Here is a 15,354-nt window from a genome sequence, read left to right on the forward strand (position 1 = left end):
AAGGTTATGCAATGTGGAACGTGAAGGCTTTTGGGTAGATGTAGATGGTTTGAATGCGGATGTGGATAACAGTTGTGGATGGAGGGAAGACTCACATCCCTCTCTGAGGGGCCTTCTTCCCATTTTGACCTTGATAGAATCAATTACTCAGCTGTCTCTGAGCTTTGTGTGTCTCCTAGCTAATTCCACCGTGACTGAGTGCTATCTTCCTGCAGCAGGGCTGATTTTGGTCTTATAGCTTTGTGACTGATTCTAGAAAAGCCAAAATGTTCCTGTCTTCTGTAAGGGGATACTGTTACCATATCATGATTTGCAGGCCACTGATATTAATGCTGTGAAGCTGGAAAATACTTTGTGATGTATTAAGTACTTTCATTAAAAGACTTGACAAGGGCTTATACAGCATGTCAAGGAAAACTGCAAGGCATGTTCCATTGCTTCTGTATTGTCTGGTTTGTCAGGACAGAAAGTTTGGCTATTGCAAGCTGGTGAAAGACAAACCCCTCAGGTCAGGTGCATAACATTGGGCTGTAGTGAGATGTTGAAGCTCTCATCCTCCTAGCAGCCCAATCCACATCATGTTGTAGTTGCACCAGCTCTGTACCATTAAAAATTTTCAACTGTGGGAAGACATGTACTTCTGTTATATTTCCTGAACAGCTCATAGCTGCAGTCACGTTTCTTGGGAGCTGGTACATCTGAGATAATGCTGAAATTAAAACTGAGTCTCTTTCTCCCATGCCAGTTCTGGGAGGCAACGACCATTCCTTTGCAGTATGGCAGAGAGATATAAGCTGTATTTTCACTCTTTTGCAGATGAGAAACACAGTATTAAGGAATGGGATTGTGCAAGGTCATGCATACACTGTCACAGGAGCCGTGAAGGTGAGATTGTGGAGTTGTTCCTGCCTAGCAGTCTCGTACTGGTTGTCCACCACAGGGATGTGGAAGGCAGCCATACTGCTGTTCCATTCTGAGTAATTGTAATTAACTCTCCACCATTAGGAGAGATTTCTGAAAGTATTTAGTTCAAATTTTGGGAGATGCAGATATTCTAGCACAATGAGAAGAGGGTATCAGAATCCTGTAATTTTTCCTGATGAGAAGTTTCTGGCTGTTCCTCCCAGGGTTGGGACTAGATTCCAAATCCTGTTGGAGAAAGGAGCAGTCTCTTCTAGCTTCCTGCTGCTCATGATATGTGCAGAAAGGAGAAAACGTATGTCTCATTTACAGGAGAGTCAAGGCATCCCATGTGCTGCAGGGATGTGGTCAGGAGCTTGCCCAGGCCATTGGATTTTTGCAAATGGGAAGAGAGTGTCGTGGCATTTTTTTTTCCAGCACTGTCAGTGTGCATAAGGAGGCCAGAAGCAAAAGTATACTTTTCCTTTCCACTTCTGCCATTTCATTTTCACTCTGAAGATGTGTTTCTTCTGTCTTCAAACAGTGACGCCAGAAACTCAAGATATGGAAGCCATGATATTGTAGAAACAGAGAGACAGGTTTTATTTATCATCACCTCTCCATGCTGACTGTCAACATTCGCACAATGCAGTCAAGTGGCCTCCTCTCCCAGAGTCTTTGCTAGGACACAGTGTTAGATGTGCAGAACTCGCATTGGACTTTCCCAGAGCTGTTGAAGTTGTGGCACGGCAGCAAGGCTGCCATTTCTGTGTCAACTTCCTGCTATTTGCTGTCCTTGGGAAAGCAAGGGCCTCTCCATCATCACTCCTTTACTAGCAGGAAAAGGCACTGTCTTTTTAGCTGCAGTTAAGCCAGGCTTCCATAGTACAGATGTATTTTATTTCCCATATTATCACTGAATATCACGCTTATGAAAAACTGTGACTGAGATTTGTTTTGCTTTTTTTTCCATCTTTACAGATACAATTCAAGAACCACTGGGAACCTATCATCAGAGTCTGGAATCCATGGGGCCATGGGGAGTGGAAGGGGCCCTGGAGTGATGGGTATGACCTCAAAACTTCCATCTCCTAAGGCAAATCACTCTTGTATAGGCTAATTTTAAAAGTATCTCTACCTCACACCCATTGTAATGAAACAAACGCTTCTAAATCAAGAAGCCTAATAGCCTTGATTCCAGTTGCAAAGAAATCCAGCTGAGAAAACTCATGAAGCATTGCTTTCATATGTACTCATTGCTAAGCCTAGCTCAGGTATACCTTTTTGTTGATGTGTGCATTTTTCTCAGTGGGTAAGCTGCATAGATTGAGTTATTGATTATGTTTATCTTGCATTCAACAGAGAGTACAATCCTCCCTTAATTATAAACATGCTGCTTAGAAACAATACATCCGACTGGCTAATGTGCCCTTTGCACACTGATGTGCTGTCAGCACTGAGAAGCATTAGGGGCAGGGGGCAGACGCAGGATTTCCCATTCAAGGGTGGGTAACCCTAAGCAGAGCAAAGATGCCCTATTTGCTAGTCTTGGTTATGAGCATATTAACACAAATCTGTTCCCATGTGCAGTTATCTTACCCCTCTTCATCCCTCTCAACTTGATGAACTGGGTAGAGGAATAGACTGGCTGGAAAGATGGAAACTTGTACCTCTCACAGCTGTTTGTTCCTGTTTGCAGCTCTCCAGAATGGGACTATGTTGAACCTGAAATTAAGGAAGAGCTCTACAGAAAGAAAAATGATGGAGAATTCTGGTATTTCCCAACTGATCCTTTTGTCTATCAGGCTTTCTCTGTGTGTTCATTGTAAAAGAAAGGTCATTTGGGCATTTCTTTTCTCTATGTTAGTAATGGTTCAAAGCACACCTGTGTTAGTTGTGGGCAAACAGCAAATTGTTGCAATGGTATCAGAGGAAACAAGGCTTGAAGAAGTGAAACTGGCCAATACTATGCAACAAGCTGATGGGAAAAAAAAGTAGTAGTAGTAGTGAAAATCCAGCTTCATGAGACCTAATGATTTTGTCACTCTCTCCAAGTGACTAGCTTGAACTTCAGACTGCTCAGAGGAATAAGTAGTTGAGCTCCTAGGGCTCGTGCACCTGACTGCTCTGCAAGTGCTCGTGGCTTTTCACAGCCTCTGGTTACTCTCAGATCCAGTTAGCCATGGATTAGCTATTCTCTATAAAAGCTCTTATTCTTCAGAAAGTGCACCCTTTCCCTGAGGAAGACGGGAATGAACAACAAATGGGTCTGGGATGGACACTGCAGGCTTGAGCAAAGCATGGAAGGCAGGACAGGACACTGCAGTGGGATAGTACAAGGCACTATGGCAGGGATGTGCTGGGGATAGCAGGACTCCATCAAGGCACTACTGAACATGCCCTTTAATTTTGCTGGGGCTCTACGTGCATTTGGGGCATCCTAAATGCACTGAGAGCTAACTTGTACTGCTAAGTGTCAGCCAAGCTTGTCTGCACCCTGTGCCACTGCTGTGTAACCCTGTTTTGAAGACAGTGAGGGGTTGAACAGGAATATCCAACTGGTGTCTCAGGCTGAAAGGTGCGCCTTTCTCCTTTGCAGGATGTCCTATGAAAACTTTCGGGAGCAGTTTTCCTGGCTGTGTGTTTGTAACTGCACCCCAACCTTTCTGGACTTTGGAGATCAGCACCACACAGGATGGTCTGTGGACAGACACATCAACCTGTGGAGCCCATTGCTCGCTACTGGCAGGAATGACTGGTCCTCTGGTAATAAATGCTACCTGCAGTCACCCAATCCTCTCCTCTACACCAGGGCTTACACTGAAACATTCGCCGTGAGCACCAGTTAGCAGAAATATTGATTGGTAGTTGTTAATGCCTGCTCTTTCTCATTACAGCAACTATCAGCTAGGGAAACAGATAGAAAGCAGTGGCACTGGCTGCTGAGTTGGGGGAAAAAAAAAAGAAAGAGAAGAGGGCTTGTGATTTAGAGATTCTAGGCTGCCTAAAATCAAAATGTGCTTGTCTATGTTCTTTCAGACTGTTGAAGTAGGTGCTACAGGGGACCTCATCAGAAAGTCTGGTCTGGCAAATATGTGACTGGTCCCCCAGAGAAATAGGTACTCTGGAATTAAATGGATATGGAATGAAAGAATTGTGCTGCAAAGCTCAATTTGAACAAGGTCTTTTGACCAGATAAAACCATGCATTTTACTGGAGAGCCTGAAGCACAGCATAACCATCTGATCAAAAGAGGCGATTCTCCCCTTAGCGCTGGTGCAGCCTCACTTTGAATGCTGTGTGCAGTTCTGGACTCCACAATACAGAAGGGATGTTAAGGTCCTTGAAAGAGCCCAGAGGAAGGCGACAAAGCTGGTAACAGGGCTGGAAGACATGCCACGTGAGAAGAGGCTGAGGACTGGTCTGGAGAAACTTTCAAGGCCTCTCAAAACATGGCTTCATGTCTAGACTGACTTAAGTAGATGCTGACACCTCAGACCTTTTCCTCCAGTTTCACGTCTTGTCAGGGATGCTTCTTATTTATTAAACCTTTGGACTTTTTGTTCTGGCCCTCAGGACTGTCTTCTGCATCACAAACAGTAATAGGTAGGAAGAGGAGGATATCTTTGGATCATTTTGTGTTTTTCATTTATGTGCTTATGATCTCCAAAACGCAGTACTTTTTCAGCTCAGCCACAGGGTCAGCCAGGGGATTGAAAATCACTGCTTTCCTGCCTGGGGAAAGTGTGCCATGTAGGTGAAACAGAAATGGGTGGGTGAGAAATCTGCCTGACATTTATGACTTTGCCAGAGATTTCTAAAATGATTAATAGGCAATTAGTTTAACTCTAGATTCCTCAACCCCTGCTAATAAAGGGACTACAGTGCTTTGTTGCATCAAAAGCGTTTTGGAGAAGTAATTAGCTCTTCTGAGTCTTCATAAGCATGATCTAACACAAGAGGCTACTACTGGGATATCTAAGTGGCTTTTACTAATCTAATAACACTTCCTCAGCAGGTGCAGTTTCAAAGAACCCTCAGTATTTCTTCAAAGTAACAAATTATGACCCCAAATCCTACAATGTGGTCATTTCACTCATACAAAAAAATGCAGAGGGTATGCAGGATGCACAAACATTGAAGATTGGCTTTTTTATCACCACGGTAAGCACAGTTAGATATTATGTAGATCTTGTTGTTTGCTACGTGGCTTATTATACCTGCACATGTAAATGAAGGATTTAATTGTCTTTGGACTGTCTTTTGGAGAGAAATCTATTTGGAGCAAGTTTCTGGATGTCTTCCATATTAAGGCAGACCCAACACAAGAAGGATGTGGAGCTGTTGGAGCAGGTCCAGAGGAGGGCCACAAAGTTGAACAGAGGGCTGGAGAAACTCCCCTACAAGGACAGGCTGAAAGAGTTGGGGCTTTTCAGTCTAGAGAAGAGAAAATTCCAGGTGGACCTTATAGAGGTTTTCTAATACCTGAAAGGAGCCTACAGGAAGGCTGGGGAGGCTTTTCTTCAGTGCCTGGAACTCACTATCTGTACTCAAGGGCATCCTCTGTGTGGATCTGTCAGCCCTTAGGGTGCCAAGAGACCAGCCATGCTGCTCAACTAGATCTGCCACTCCTGGTAAATGGGAAACCCAGTCCTTCCAGCACCCTCATCAGCTGTCCCCCAACAGTCACCAGACATGGAGATCCCTGCGTGCGCTAGTTTGGTGCATGCCCATCTTGATTAGTCACTCATTTTGATAAAAAGGACCTTTGGTGAGTTGTCATGGCATAGTTCTATAGACCACTGGAAAGAGGTTTTTGTTTAATCAGGAAGCTGTCCAGGCAAAAGGTTTGGTCTGTTTTCATTTTGTTTTGCTCTCAAGGCCAGATGAAATTTGATGAGTGTGTCACTTCTGGCTGATGTGACCTCTGTAAGGTGTCAGCCCATGGCTCGCCTCAGGCTGAAGTTGACTTTGGCTCCAAGATGCTCCCATGCAGGAGCTGAAGGGCAAAGACAGAGCAGCTGATCGCCAGGGCAATAGGATTTCTGTGGAACACCTTGGTAATGAAGGAAAGATGACCTTAGTGCTGCTACTCCCTCAGATTATTCACAGTGTCTACCCTCAGTACCTGAGAGTAGTCGGAAGTGGCATCTTCATGTAAAAAGTTTAAGAGGGGGCTCTTTTCAAAAGGAAAGTGCAATTGCTAAGATTCATGAGGTTCATTCTTCCCCCTCAACTGCTTTTACTTCCATTATTCATCATCAGCATTATTCGCTGTTCGGTATCATTTGAGCCACATCACACTGTCATTGGTAAGGGTGTCATCCATTGGCAGAATGAGAGGCGAATGCAGCACAGGCAAAGATGCAAGCCAGAATGGACATAGCTGATAGCTCTATGAAGCCTTTAATTAGGTATTGATGTGGAGAACTAATACATAGCTGTGAGGGAAGTTTAATGTTGTGTGTTAGAGCTGAGCAGTGTATAGAGTCTGATTCTTATCTCACACCAGTTTTGACTTCTTTGAGATATTAATCTGCTTCTGCTTTTTACCAGAAGGAATGTAGAATGAGACACAAAAGTAAAAAAGGATTGTGCCATTTATTTCTTCACAGTGCTGCCCACTTCTATCTGCTCAATATCTGACCCATAATATTTGGCAGTCTGCATACCTCCCAGCCCTCTGTAACAGTAGTCATCTTTTTTCTCCCTCCCAGAATAGCAGTTTTATGCTATTTTTCTCCCAAAGGCATGGCTCATAAATAACCCTGCCACGCTGTACAACCATTCTAAATGGAATTTATACATGCTGAAGTATTTGGGGGAATGTGTTTAGTAAGGGTTTTTTATTATGCTATCTTTACATGTCATCATAATAATAGCTGTTGCATAATATTAGTTTCATCTCAGCAAACATACTGGAATAATAGAAGAAAGATGAGAACGTTCTGTTTCCTTGTGACACTTGCTGGAAGGTTTGAGTTGTGATCCTTAAAGCATTGTCATCAAAGTGAGATGCTTAGTGAATTCCCTGGGTTATGCTAGATCTCAGGAAGGTTTTAGTAAGGGCATTCTTACTGTTAATTGAAGTTCTCTTCACTGAAATATATTTTCTTATTTTCCTTTTTTACCCACTTCTTCCAACTTTTTGTATTATTGATGTGTGCTTGGACAAAGTTTGTCTCCTGGTCAAGTCTTCCATGCCTCAGGGAAGGTTAAGGCATATCAGAGGCAGCGTAGATCCAGAGAGCAGTGGGAGCATAAGGCTGCTCTGGGTACGCTTACTGATTTACTTTGATTCCTGGCATGGAAGGTGAGATAACCAGCTTTGTTTTTCTTTTAGGAGAACTCCAAACTTCTGAAACAAGTTTTCTCCCTTACACGAGATGTGAGCAGCTGCTTTAATTTGAGCCCAGGAACTTATGCTGTCATTCCTGCTGCAACAGAGGACCGAGAATTTGAATTTGTCTTACGAATTTTTGTAAAGAATCAAGACTACAATGAGTAAGATAATGACAAGTACTCCATATAGGCCCTAGATTTGCAGTATGCCAGGATTTAACAATTTAATGTTGAGACAACTGATGTAGCAATTTGCTTGCAATGTACTCTATAAATGTGCTGGGACAGCACAGCTGAGTGTTGAGGACCATGTTAAGGGGGATCGTTTGTGTACTGCCAGATGCATAGGTGGCCATTGCCAGGGCAATAGAGGGCAATAGCTCAGCAGTAGCCATCAAGGATCCTAGCTTTGGTACGAAGAGCAATACGATGAGCAATAATTGTGGAATATGCCCTGCCAGCCTGCAAAGAAATCTCTCTTTAATAGAAGAAGGACTGCAAGCTTCTTTTTCCTAGCAGCCACTATGCAGTTTTGTATGTTGTGCCAGCTGGACCCTGCATGGATCAGGTTGTTGGCAAAGAAGCAAAAAGCAGTGGAAGACTTGGAACCCTTCAACTAGTCATCAAATACACAGGTCAACAGGGCTCCCCTCAGTAAGAGAGGGGTCGTGAAGAATAAGCATGGTAGAAAAATAGTATATCACAGTTCCTGCAAAGGCAGCTTCTGTTGCATTTGCATATAAATATCTGGGTGTGCTTTATTTAAAGAGCAAACCCTACAGCTCAGTGTTACCAAATAACCCTTAGGGATCAGATGTGCAATGCCTTTCCTTCAGTAAGTTCTGCAGTATAGATGACTGCAGCTCTTATGTCACAAGTCCATATCTTCATAATGAGATTGTTCTCTAGGTTTTGGCCTTTCAGTTAAAATGGCTCAGAACCAAATAAGGCAACTCCTTAGTTATGGACAACAAACATGAGTAGTCTGTGCCACAGGCTAGTCTGCTTTCAGTGTGATGATTCATGCACAAGAAGGTTCAGCCCTTGGATGTAGCTCTTTCCAGGAGAGCTTGTGACCCTTACCTTACTAAGCTAGGCAATGCATGGGCATGCCCTTCCCATGGGTCTTGCAGCACCCACAGCATTAAGGTTTGTTCAAGGAGAAGGGAGCATCAGTGCCATGTGATCAGAGGGCACTAGCTGGGCTCTGTGCTCACTGTCTGGGGACAGGTACTTCCTTGTGAGGCCACGCAAGCTTTGTCATAGACAACTGGCTTACCTGATTTCTCTACTGAAAGCACGCCTTCAGTGTTAAATGTTAACTGCTACTAAGTGAGCCTCGGAAGGAATGATGATCTCCAAATCAATGTTGCCTTTTTATAGCCTGGATGCTATGTTTATCTCTGACTATTAAACTTTTTTTGCGTGGCTCAAGGAAGGACAGCCCTGGCTTCTGTGTGGGGAGATTAGTCCTGACATGCTCTGAATGAATCCAGTTATCCTTTCTCTGCTGCTGCCCGCAGGCCCAGATGAGGGAAGGCAACAGCCCCAGAGCAGGCACTTGGTCTGCTCATATTTAGTTGCACAGGGAGGTCTGCGACCAGCACAACAGAATTGGCTGAGCTGGGGCAGACCAGGAGATGTGAGTGCTGGGCTGTAGGCTGGGTAAACAAACTGGTCGCTGCCTACCTCCTGCAGTGCCTGCAGAACAGTGCTCTTGGAAAGGCACATTTTCTCCCAGTGTGATGTGACTCAACTCTTTTCTAGGAACGCAAACTCTCAGCTCAACCCAATGCTGCCAATGGTAAGAGTCCTGGAAAACTGCTACTGATACCGGTGTGATAAGCAGGGGGGGAAGCATTTCAATGACAATTGATTCCTGCAGTGTCTGTAAAATGGGTATGCGTCCAAGGAGGAGAGAGGGAGAAACTGATTGAATCTCCACAGCTCAGTATAGCCATTTTTCAAAAAACTTCACAGCTGAGAGCAGAGTTGTACGCGCTCTCCCCAGAGGAATGGCTTCTCTTAGTGTTTGCATTGTATAAAGAACAGGAGTTCATTGAGGTGAGACACAAAGCAGATTTCTGCAGTGTTTCGCCTAGGTATCTTCACAGATGTAAGGGAAACTGCACTTTAAATCTGGGTGCACCTCAAGTTCAACCCACATTTCAGCCTGTCCAGCCCAGTTACCATCCAGATACCACTGGATATTAGGAAAAAAATCTTCTCAGTGAGAGTGGTGATTCTATGGTTCTGTAATCTATTGCTGGACTTCCTTCCTGTAAACTGTGCACGTTGCCAGAGCTGGTCCAGTCCATGCTGCTGCCTCAGTGGTCATTTGCAAACCCCTGCCACTGAGCAGGCTGTTATTTACAGCAGTGTAAACTCTATGTGGGTTGATGAAGCCAACGGTGCTCCATGAGAATGGGAAATGGAGTCCTCCCCTTGTGATTCCTTTGCCAGCCTGCAATTAAGCCCCATTAGAGAGGTAACATAAATGGTGGCTTATTATCTCTTCCCACTGACAAGCTGTCAGTTTACTTGGCTGTTGTCATTAGCCAATGTTTTGACTTTGACAAATTATGGTACCCACAGTTTCTGATCTTATTCAGGCAGTTGGACTTCACTAGTATGAATAAAACGGAAGGCATTAGGGATTAAGCTCAATTATTATTATTTTTTTAAACTTTATGAAGTTAAGGATATTTCTCCATATTGGCTCCATAGAGAGCTGCAGTTGTTCAGATACTGTCAAGCCTGCACTGGGGTAAGAGAGAAGGGAAAAGTCAACACCTTGTTCTACTCTCTTGGTACATGCCCTTCCTGGTGCATCTTCCATGCTCTGAGCCAGTGGTTTCAACCAAAGGCCATCAATAAGGATCAGTCCTGGTATTTGTATTCTCATGTATTGACTTGCTGAATTCCACTCCAAGATGTTAAAGTTGTTTTCCCCAAGCTCCCTCCCAGCTGTGCTAAGCGATAGCATGCTAACAATGTTTCTTCCTTCACTGCAGTAGCTTTCTTACTCCTAGTCCATTTTAGGGATGTTAAAACTGAATTTCTACTGTTGATTCTCCAGCCCTCTCTGAAGCATTGTTTGATCTTCAGACTGCTGCTTCCAATTGTTTTGTAACTGAATTATTTATGTGCGCATTTCTTATTTGATCCAGGATGTACCAAGACAGAAACAGGACAGCTCCTATAAGGCTATCTTCCTAAAATATGCGAAGCAGGTACGCTTTCTAAAGCATCTTGCTGAAAAATAATAATAATATATATATATAAAAGGCACATGGACTTGCAAAAAGAAAACTAATCTCCAGTGGTCATACTTGACCCATTTATTAAAATGTTCTTTTGGAAATGTAGCTTCATCCTTAAGGGGGCACCCTGAAAATGGTATTGATTTACTTGCCAAAACCCCTCAGAAAAACAGGAATTTAGCTGGGACAGATTGGCTATCCCCATATTTCAGAGGAGGATTGGAGATGTTGGACTTGCATGTGTACTTTTTTTGGCTTTGGTTTGTTTATGTACAGAAAGCAATTAGAAAGCTTTGGGTATTCCCTCCTCTCATCAGCATCATTTTCCATTTGCTTTTGCAGCAGCTGGAAACCAAACATCAGTGAGTGTTTGAGTAATTGATTCCTGCTTTTTCTGAGCCAAACTGTGTGCATTCACAGGAGATGCGTTTAATGGCTTAATAAACCATTATAACAAAACTGCTTGACTTAGGAGAACAAAAAAATATATACATATCAGTGCCGAAAGTTTTTGCACAATGGATCTCTTGCAGTTAATAGTTGTATCAGCGCACTGAGGTGAAAATGAACAGGGCTGCCCTGCTGAAAGCCCTGGCGGTGTTTCAGGCAGGGAGGCATTCTGGTTTGCTGATGGTTTGGGTGGCTCAGAGAGAAGCAGGCAGTTGCTGAGGGTTTGGTGAAGAGAATGTGGATGAAAGGAGCAACTGCTCCCATCACCACTGAAAACACTCCATGGCAATGGAGCCTGTGGCTGCCCTGCAGACCCTCACAGGGAAGGACAGAGAATGGCCCAGCAGCAAGTAGGGCTGTGGCATGCTTCTGTGCAGGCACGGTCATGCATCCATCTGCTAGAGGTCCTTCTTAGTTGCCATGGTGCATGAATAAAGGTATCTGGGGCAAAAGTGAGGCAGGAGTAAACTTTGCTCTCACAGACCTCTCTTTATTCTGCATTAGGGCTCAGCTATTGATGCTTTGCAGTTGCAACAACTTCTTAATGACATCGTCCTGCAAGGTAAGGTTTTTGCCTCTGGTGCTTCCCTATTCTTAGTGTAAATTAGAAGATTCAGTAATATCTGTATGTATTATGTATGTATGTATGTGTGTGTGTGTCTACATATACACACACTTCCCCTCCCAGTTCAGTACTGGGACAGCCTTCCTCATCACTGCTATTTCACTGATCCTTATCCCAAGAGCCTTCTGCTTCCAGGAGGGTGAGTAGATGGGTCAAGACAGTGCAGAACAGCCACCTGTGAGCACCAAATGGGAAAAGAGGTAGTGGAGGTTTTCAAGAAGGATCACACTCCTTCAGTGGACCTCACTCCTTGTTGCTGCCTGAGAACTTTGAGCTAGATCTGGGGCTGTGTAGTTTTACATGCCTTCAGACTGGTGTCCTTCCCCCCCAGTGGTGGTCTGAATGTAGGGCTTGCTTTTGCTGATTCTGTCTGTTATGTCAATCCTTGCAGATGAAATGACCAGCCTGGGAGGAGAGTTCAGCTTTGATTCATGTCGAGCCATTTTAGCTCTGATGGATGTATCCTTTCAGCAAAAGCAATAAAGTTCCCCAGTGTTGCTCATCCTTGCCTTGAGTTATGGCTGAGCTGAGCGTCCCAGTGTGAGAACCTGCAAAGATTAGCCATATTCCTCAGTAAATAGCTGCCACAGCCTATATGCAGGACTTTGCTATGCATGGCCTGGCTCTGGGAGCATCTCTGCTGAAAGGTGAGAGTCAACCTGTACATTCATACCTTCTGCCAGCAACAAATTCCTTTGGTCTCATTTTCTATTCTGTGGGGCCCAAGGCTTTGCTAAGCTTCACTCTCAGATGCAGGCCCCAGGCACAGGTTGGTGCGGCCACAGAAGCCTGGAATGTCAGCTCTCAGAGCTTGCCAGCAGAGATGCGGTAAGGGAAAACATTGTCTCTGCCCACTCACAGCCATGTGTCTAAGACTGGCAGGCCATTCATCCTTCCCAATGTGCCTTCCGTATTTAGTTGGATCCACAGTCATTTTATTGTTAACAACGCTGGAAATACATTGCCGGCCATTGTAGAACAAGAAGACTCCTTGATGAAAACATAAATCCTCCCTTGTGTGTTTTCTCCCATTTGCTGGCTCGCCATCTCTTTCCTTCCATGCCCTGGAATAACTTTGAGACATTTTCAGATTTTTAGAAGCTGACAGGGAATGAATAAAAGGGCTGTGCAATCCCTCTCTTTCCAGGTTTCTCCATCTTGCAAGCAAAAGAAGTTTCCCCCCTTTCCAAAGCAACCGCTAGGCTAAGTGGGCACTGTGAATGCATGGCATGTGCAAGCACCTGGCTGACAAAGCCACTGCTCTCCTTTGATTCAAGGTGGATTTTCATTCTCTGGGCTGCATACAGCCCACGTACAGTGTGACCTATCCTGGCCTGCAAAAATGATAGCAGCTTTTTTTCAGTCAGGTTTCACTTGTGGGCTTATGTAGCTTGTAGTGAAGTGTTTTCTTGCTTGCAGTGGCTTCTAAGAACAGGCATCAGGATCAGCTCTGTGTGTTCTTGGCTCCTTCACTGCCTCTTCTCCCAGAAGGATCCAGCCAGAGCTGATCTCATGCTGTCCCATGCACAAGAGCACATGTGGGCTGGAGCATGAGGTTCTGCTCCTCCTCAGTGGCTGCTGTGCTCAGGGGCCCAATGTCAGCTGCAGAGATTGCCTCAGGAACCCTTGTGGTTAAAGACACCATAGAAATAGAAACCTTTTGTTGTTTGTGAGCATAGATATGAGCAGCTGCACAAATTGCCAGAAAAGGCATATTTAACTCTGAGCATAACTGGGACCAGAAAAGATCTTCTAAACACAAAGCAACAAACAGAAAAGGCTGCATCTTAAGGCTCCCTTTACATGAAGGCAGCATCCTCAGCAATGAAGGCATCACCAGGTTTAGCTCATTTACTGCTTGATTCTTAACTAAATGCACAGCTCAATTCAAATGGACAACTCACGCTGCAGGAGTTTGGGAGCCTCTGGCGAAGTGTCACCAAGTACATGGTATATGGGGTTGCTCTCTCTCTTCTCTGCCACAACCATATTCCTGTTTTGTTTTGTTTTGTTTTTATCACCAAGGTGCAGACACTGCAATACCAAAGTAGCGTGGGGAAAGATGTTGCCAAGATTGCATCTTTAGTAGGTCAGATCTCCATCCTCTCATGCAAAGGCTGAGGGCAGGAAGCAGGAGTGTGTGAAATGCTGTAAGCGAGCAATCAGGGGCTTTCTGAAATGGGAAAATGTAGGAAGGCCAGTTAGTCTCAGGATTTGATGCAAATCTGTGGCCACTGCTGGGTACACTTTTTAAAGCCCTCTTTTTTTTTTTTCTTTTTTTTTTTTTAAAGTCTCTGCTCTGAGAAAAGCATTTGATTCGGAAACAGCGTGGATGCCAGCTTGGTATTTAGGGCCTCACCTAAGTTCAGGCAGCTTCCCTGAGTCAGGTCCTTCTTCCTCCAGTCTTACTGCAGAAGGGGAAGATTCCTTGAAGCCTCCGAGATGGGCAGACTGTGCTTTGTTCTGTCCCTCTCAAGACAGTCCGTGGCCACCTAGGACAGTGGGGTGCCGATTCCCTGCTAAGCAGCAGTGCCTTCCCACTGACAGCACCTCAGGTTTGTTGGGAAAGATGACATTCTGGGACACAGGGACTCCTGGCAGATTTAATGTATTACAGACAATGTGTTTTTGTCAGTGGAAGTATGAGTATTCCTGTTGTCTGTGCACATAAACCAGGAAAGTGAGCAAAAAGGCTTTAACCCACCCCAAAGTGGAATTTTTTATGGTATAATATAGTGACTGAGCCTTCTGGAAATGGTCTGTCCTGTCATGGTCACCCTATCTTATCTGTTGACTTCCTTGCAGTGAATTTATTAAGGAAGGGAAGCATCCTACCTAATTAGATGTAGCAATACCTTTGAAGAGCAGTGATGAAGGCCTAAAAGCTGCTTTTCTGCTGTTTTTCAGGATCTCTTCAAGAGAGAAGACAGAAATCGTTCCGGATTTCTTGATGTATCTGAACTGAAGAGTGCAATACAGACAGCAGGTATGTCCAGGTGTGCTGAGCAGCTCCTGTCCCTGCAGAAAAGGATGAAAAAAATAAAGGGCTTTAGGAGTAAAGCAGTTTGGAATGCACAAAAGTGCCAGTTGGATCACAGCTCTGCTCAGAACACTGCATTGTTTCAGGGCACTGAGACAGAAAGCTCATTTTGCACAGAAACCTTTTCTTTGCTGCATGGCACTGTGCCCACCTGCCCCCTCCCATACAGGAGCATCCACCCTTTGAATCACAGCAAGGGAAACAGCAGAGATGCAGAGAAGCACAGGCTGCAGGGTTTCTGTAAGTCGTAGACAAAACACACAGCCAGGGAAAGGAGCAAGGAGCTTGCACATAATCCAATTCCTGCAGTTTCTCAGGGAGGCAGTGACTAAGTCTATTATGGAAAGCCACAATGACAGGCATTTATTTAGTTTGCACTGACCTCTATTGGCTACACGAATGCTGAAACTTGCAGTGAGTGCATAGTGTCCCTTTGCACAAAGGAGGCATTATTGCTGGGTTATCTCTCCAGAGACTTTGTGCATGAAATATAGCTCACAGATAGCAAACCTGCTGGTAATCGTACAGTAGAGAAACTCCCATTTGTATACCTGGAGCTTGGAGTGGGTGCTGTCTCTGGCAGGAAGACGGTGAAGAAGAACTGTTGATGGGAATCATCAGCTCAGAACAGGTGTGTAACTTTTTTGTTGCTGAGAGGTAAGCAGAGCATCTGCATAACCTGAGCAGTGCAGTGCTAATGGCCAAATGGCAGTGAAGAAGCTGCCAGGCCACAC

The 15,354-nt window shown here is 44.5% G+C and overlaps 1 protein-coding gene across 4 annotated transcripts in view; it reads left to right on the forward strand.

Moving 5' to 3' along the window:
• The window catches only part of LOC128089023 (calpain-13-like), a 34,718-nt gene that overhangs the window by 11,599 nt on the left and 7,765 nt on the right, over window positions 1–15,354 (forward strand). For 2 of the 4 annotated variants that reach the window (XM_052700031.1, XM_052700048.1), the window contains exons 7-18: window positions 817–885; window positions 1,882–1,967; window positions 2,600–2,674; window positions 3,500–3,666; window positions 4,916–5,064; window positions 7,244–7,404; window positions 9,010–9,046; window positions 10,413–10,475; window positions 11,460–11,517; window positions 11,972–12,039; window positions 13,462–13,530; window positions 14,488–14,566. In XM_052700031.1, the coding sequence (XP_052555991.1) occupies window positions 817–885; window positions 1,882–1,967; window positions 2,600–2,674; window positions 3,500–3,666; window positions 4,916–5,064; window positions 7,244–7,404; window positions 9,010–9,046; window positions 10,413–10,475; window positions 11,460–11,517; window positions 11,972–12,039; window positions 13,462–13,530; window positions 14,488–14,566 (1,081 nt within the window). Of the gene's footprint in view, window positions 1–816; window positions 886–1,881; window positions 1,968–2,599; window positions 2,675–3,499; window positions 3,667–4,915; window positions 5,065–7,243; window positions 7,405–9,009; window positions 9,047–10,412; window positions 10,476–11,459; window positions 11,518–11,971; window positions 12,228–13,461; window positions 13,531–14,487; window positions 14,567–15,354 lie in introns of all 4 variants that reach the window. The other 2 variants (XM_052700040.1, XR_008210438.1) reach the window with 2 other exon arrangements.

This window comes from Tympanuchus pallidicinctus, unplaced genomic scaffold, assembly GCF_026119805.1.
Source record: "Tympanuchus pallidicinctus isolate F22 unplaced genomic scaffold, pur_lepc_1.0 scaffold1, whole genome shotgun sequence".
NCBI classification, from domain to species: Eukaryota; Metazoa; Chordata; class Aves; order Galliformes; family Phasianidae; genus Tympanuchus; species Tympanuchus pallidicinctus.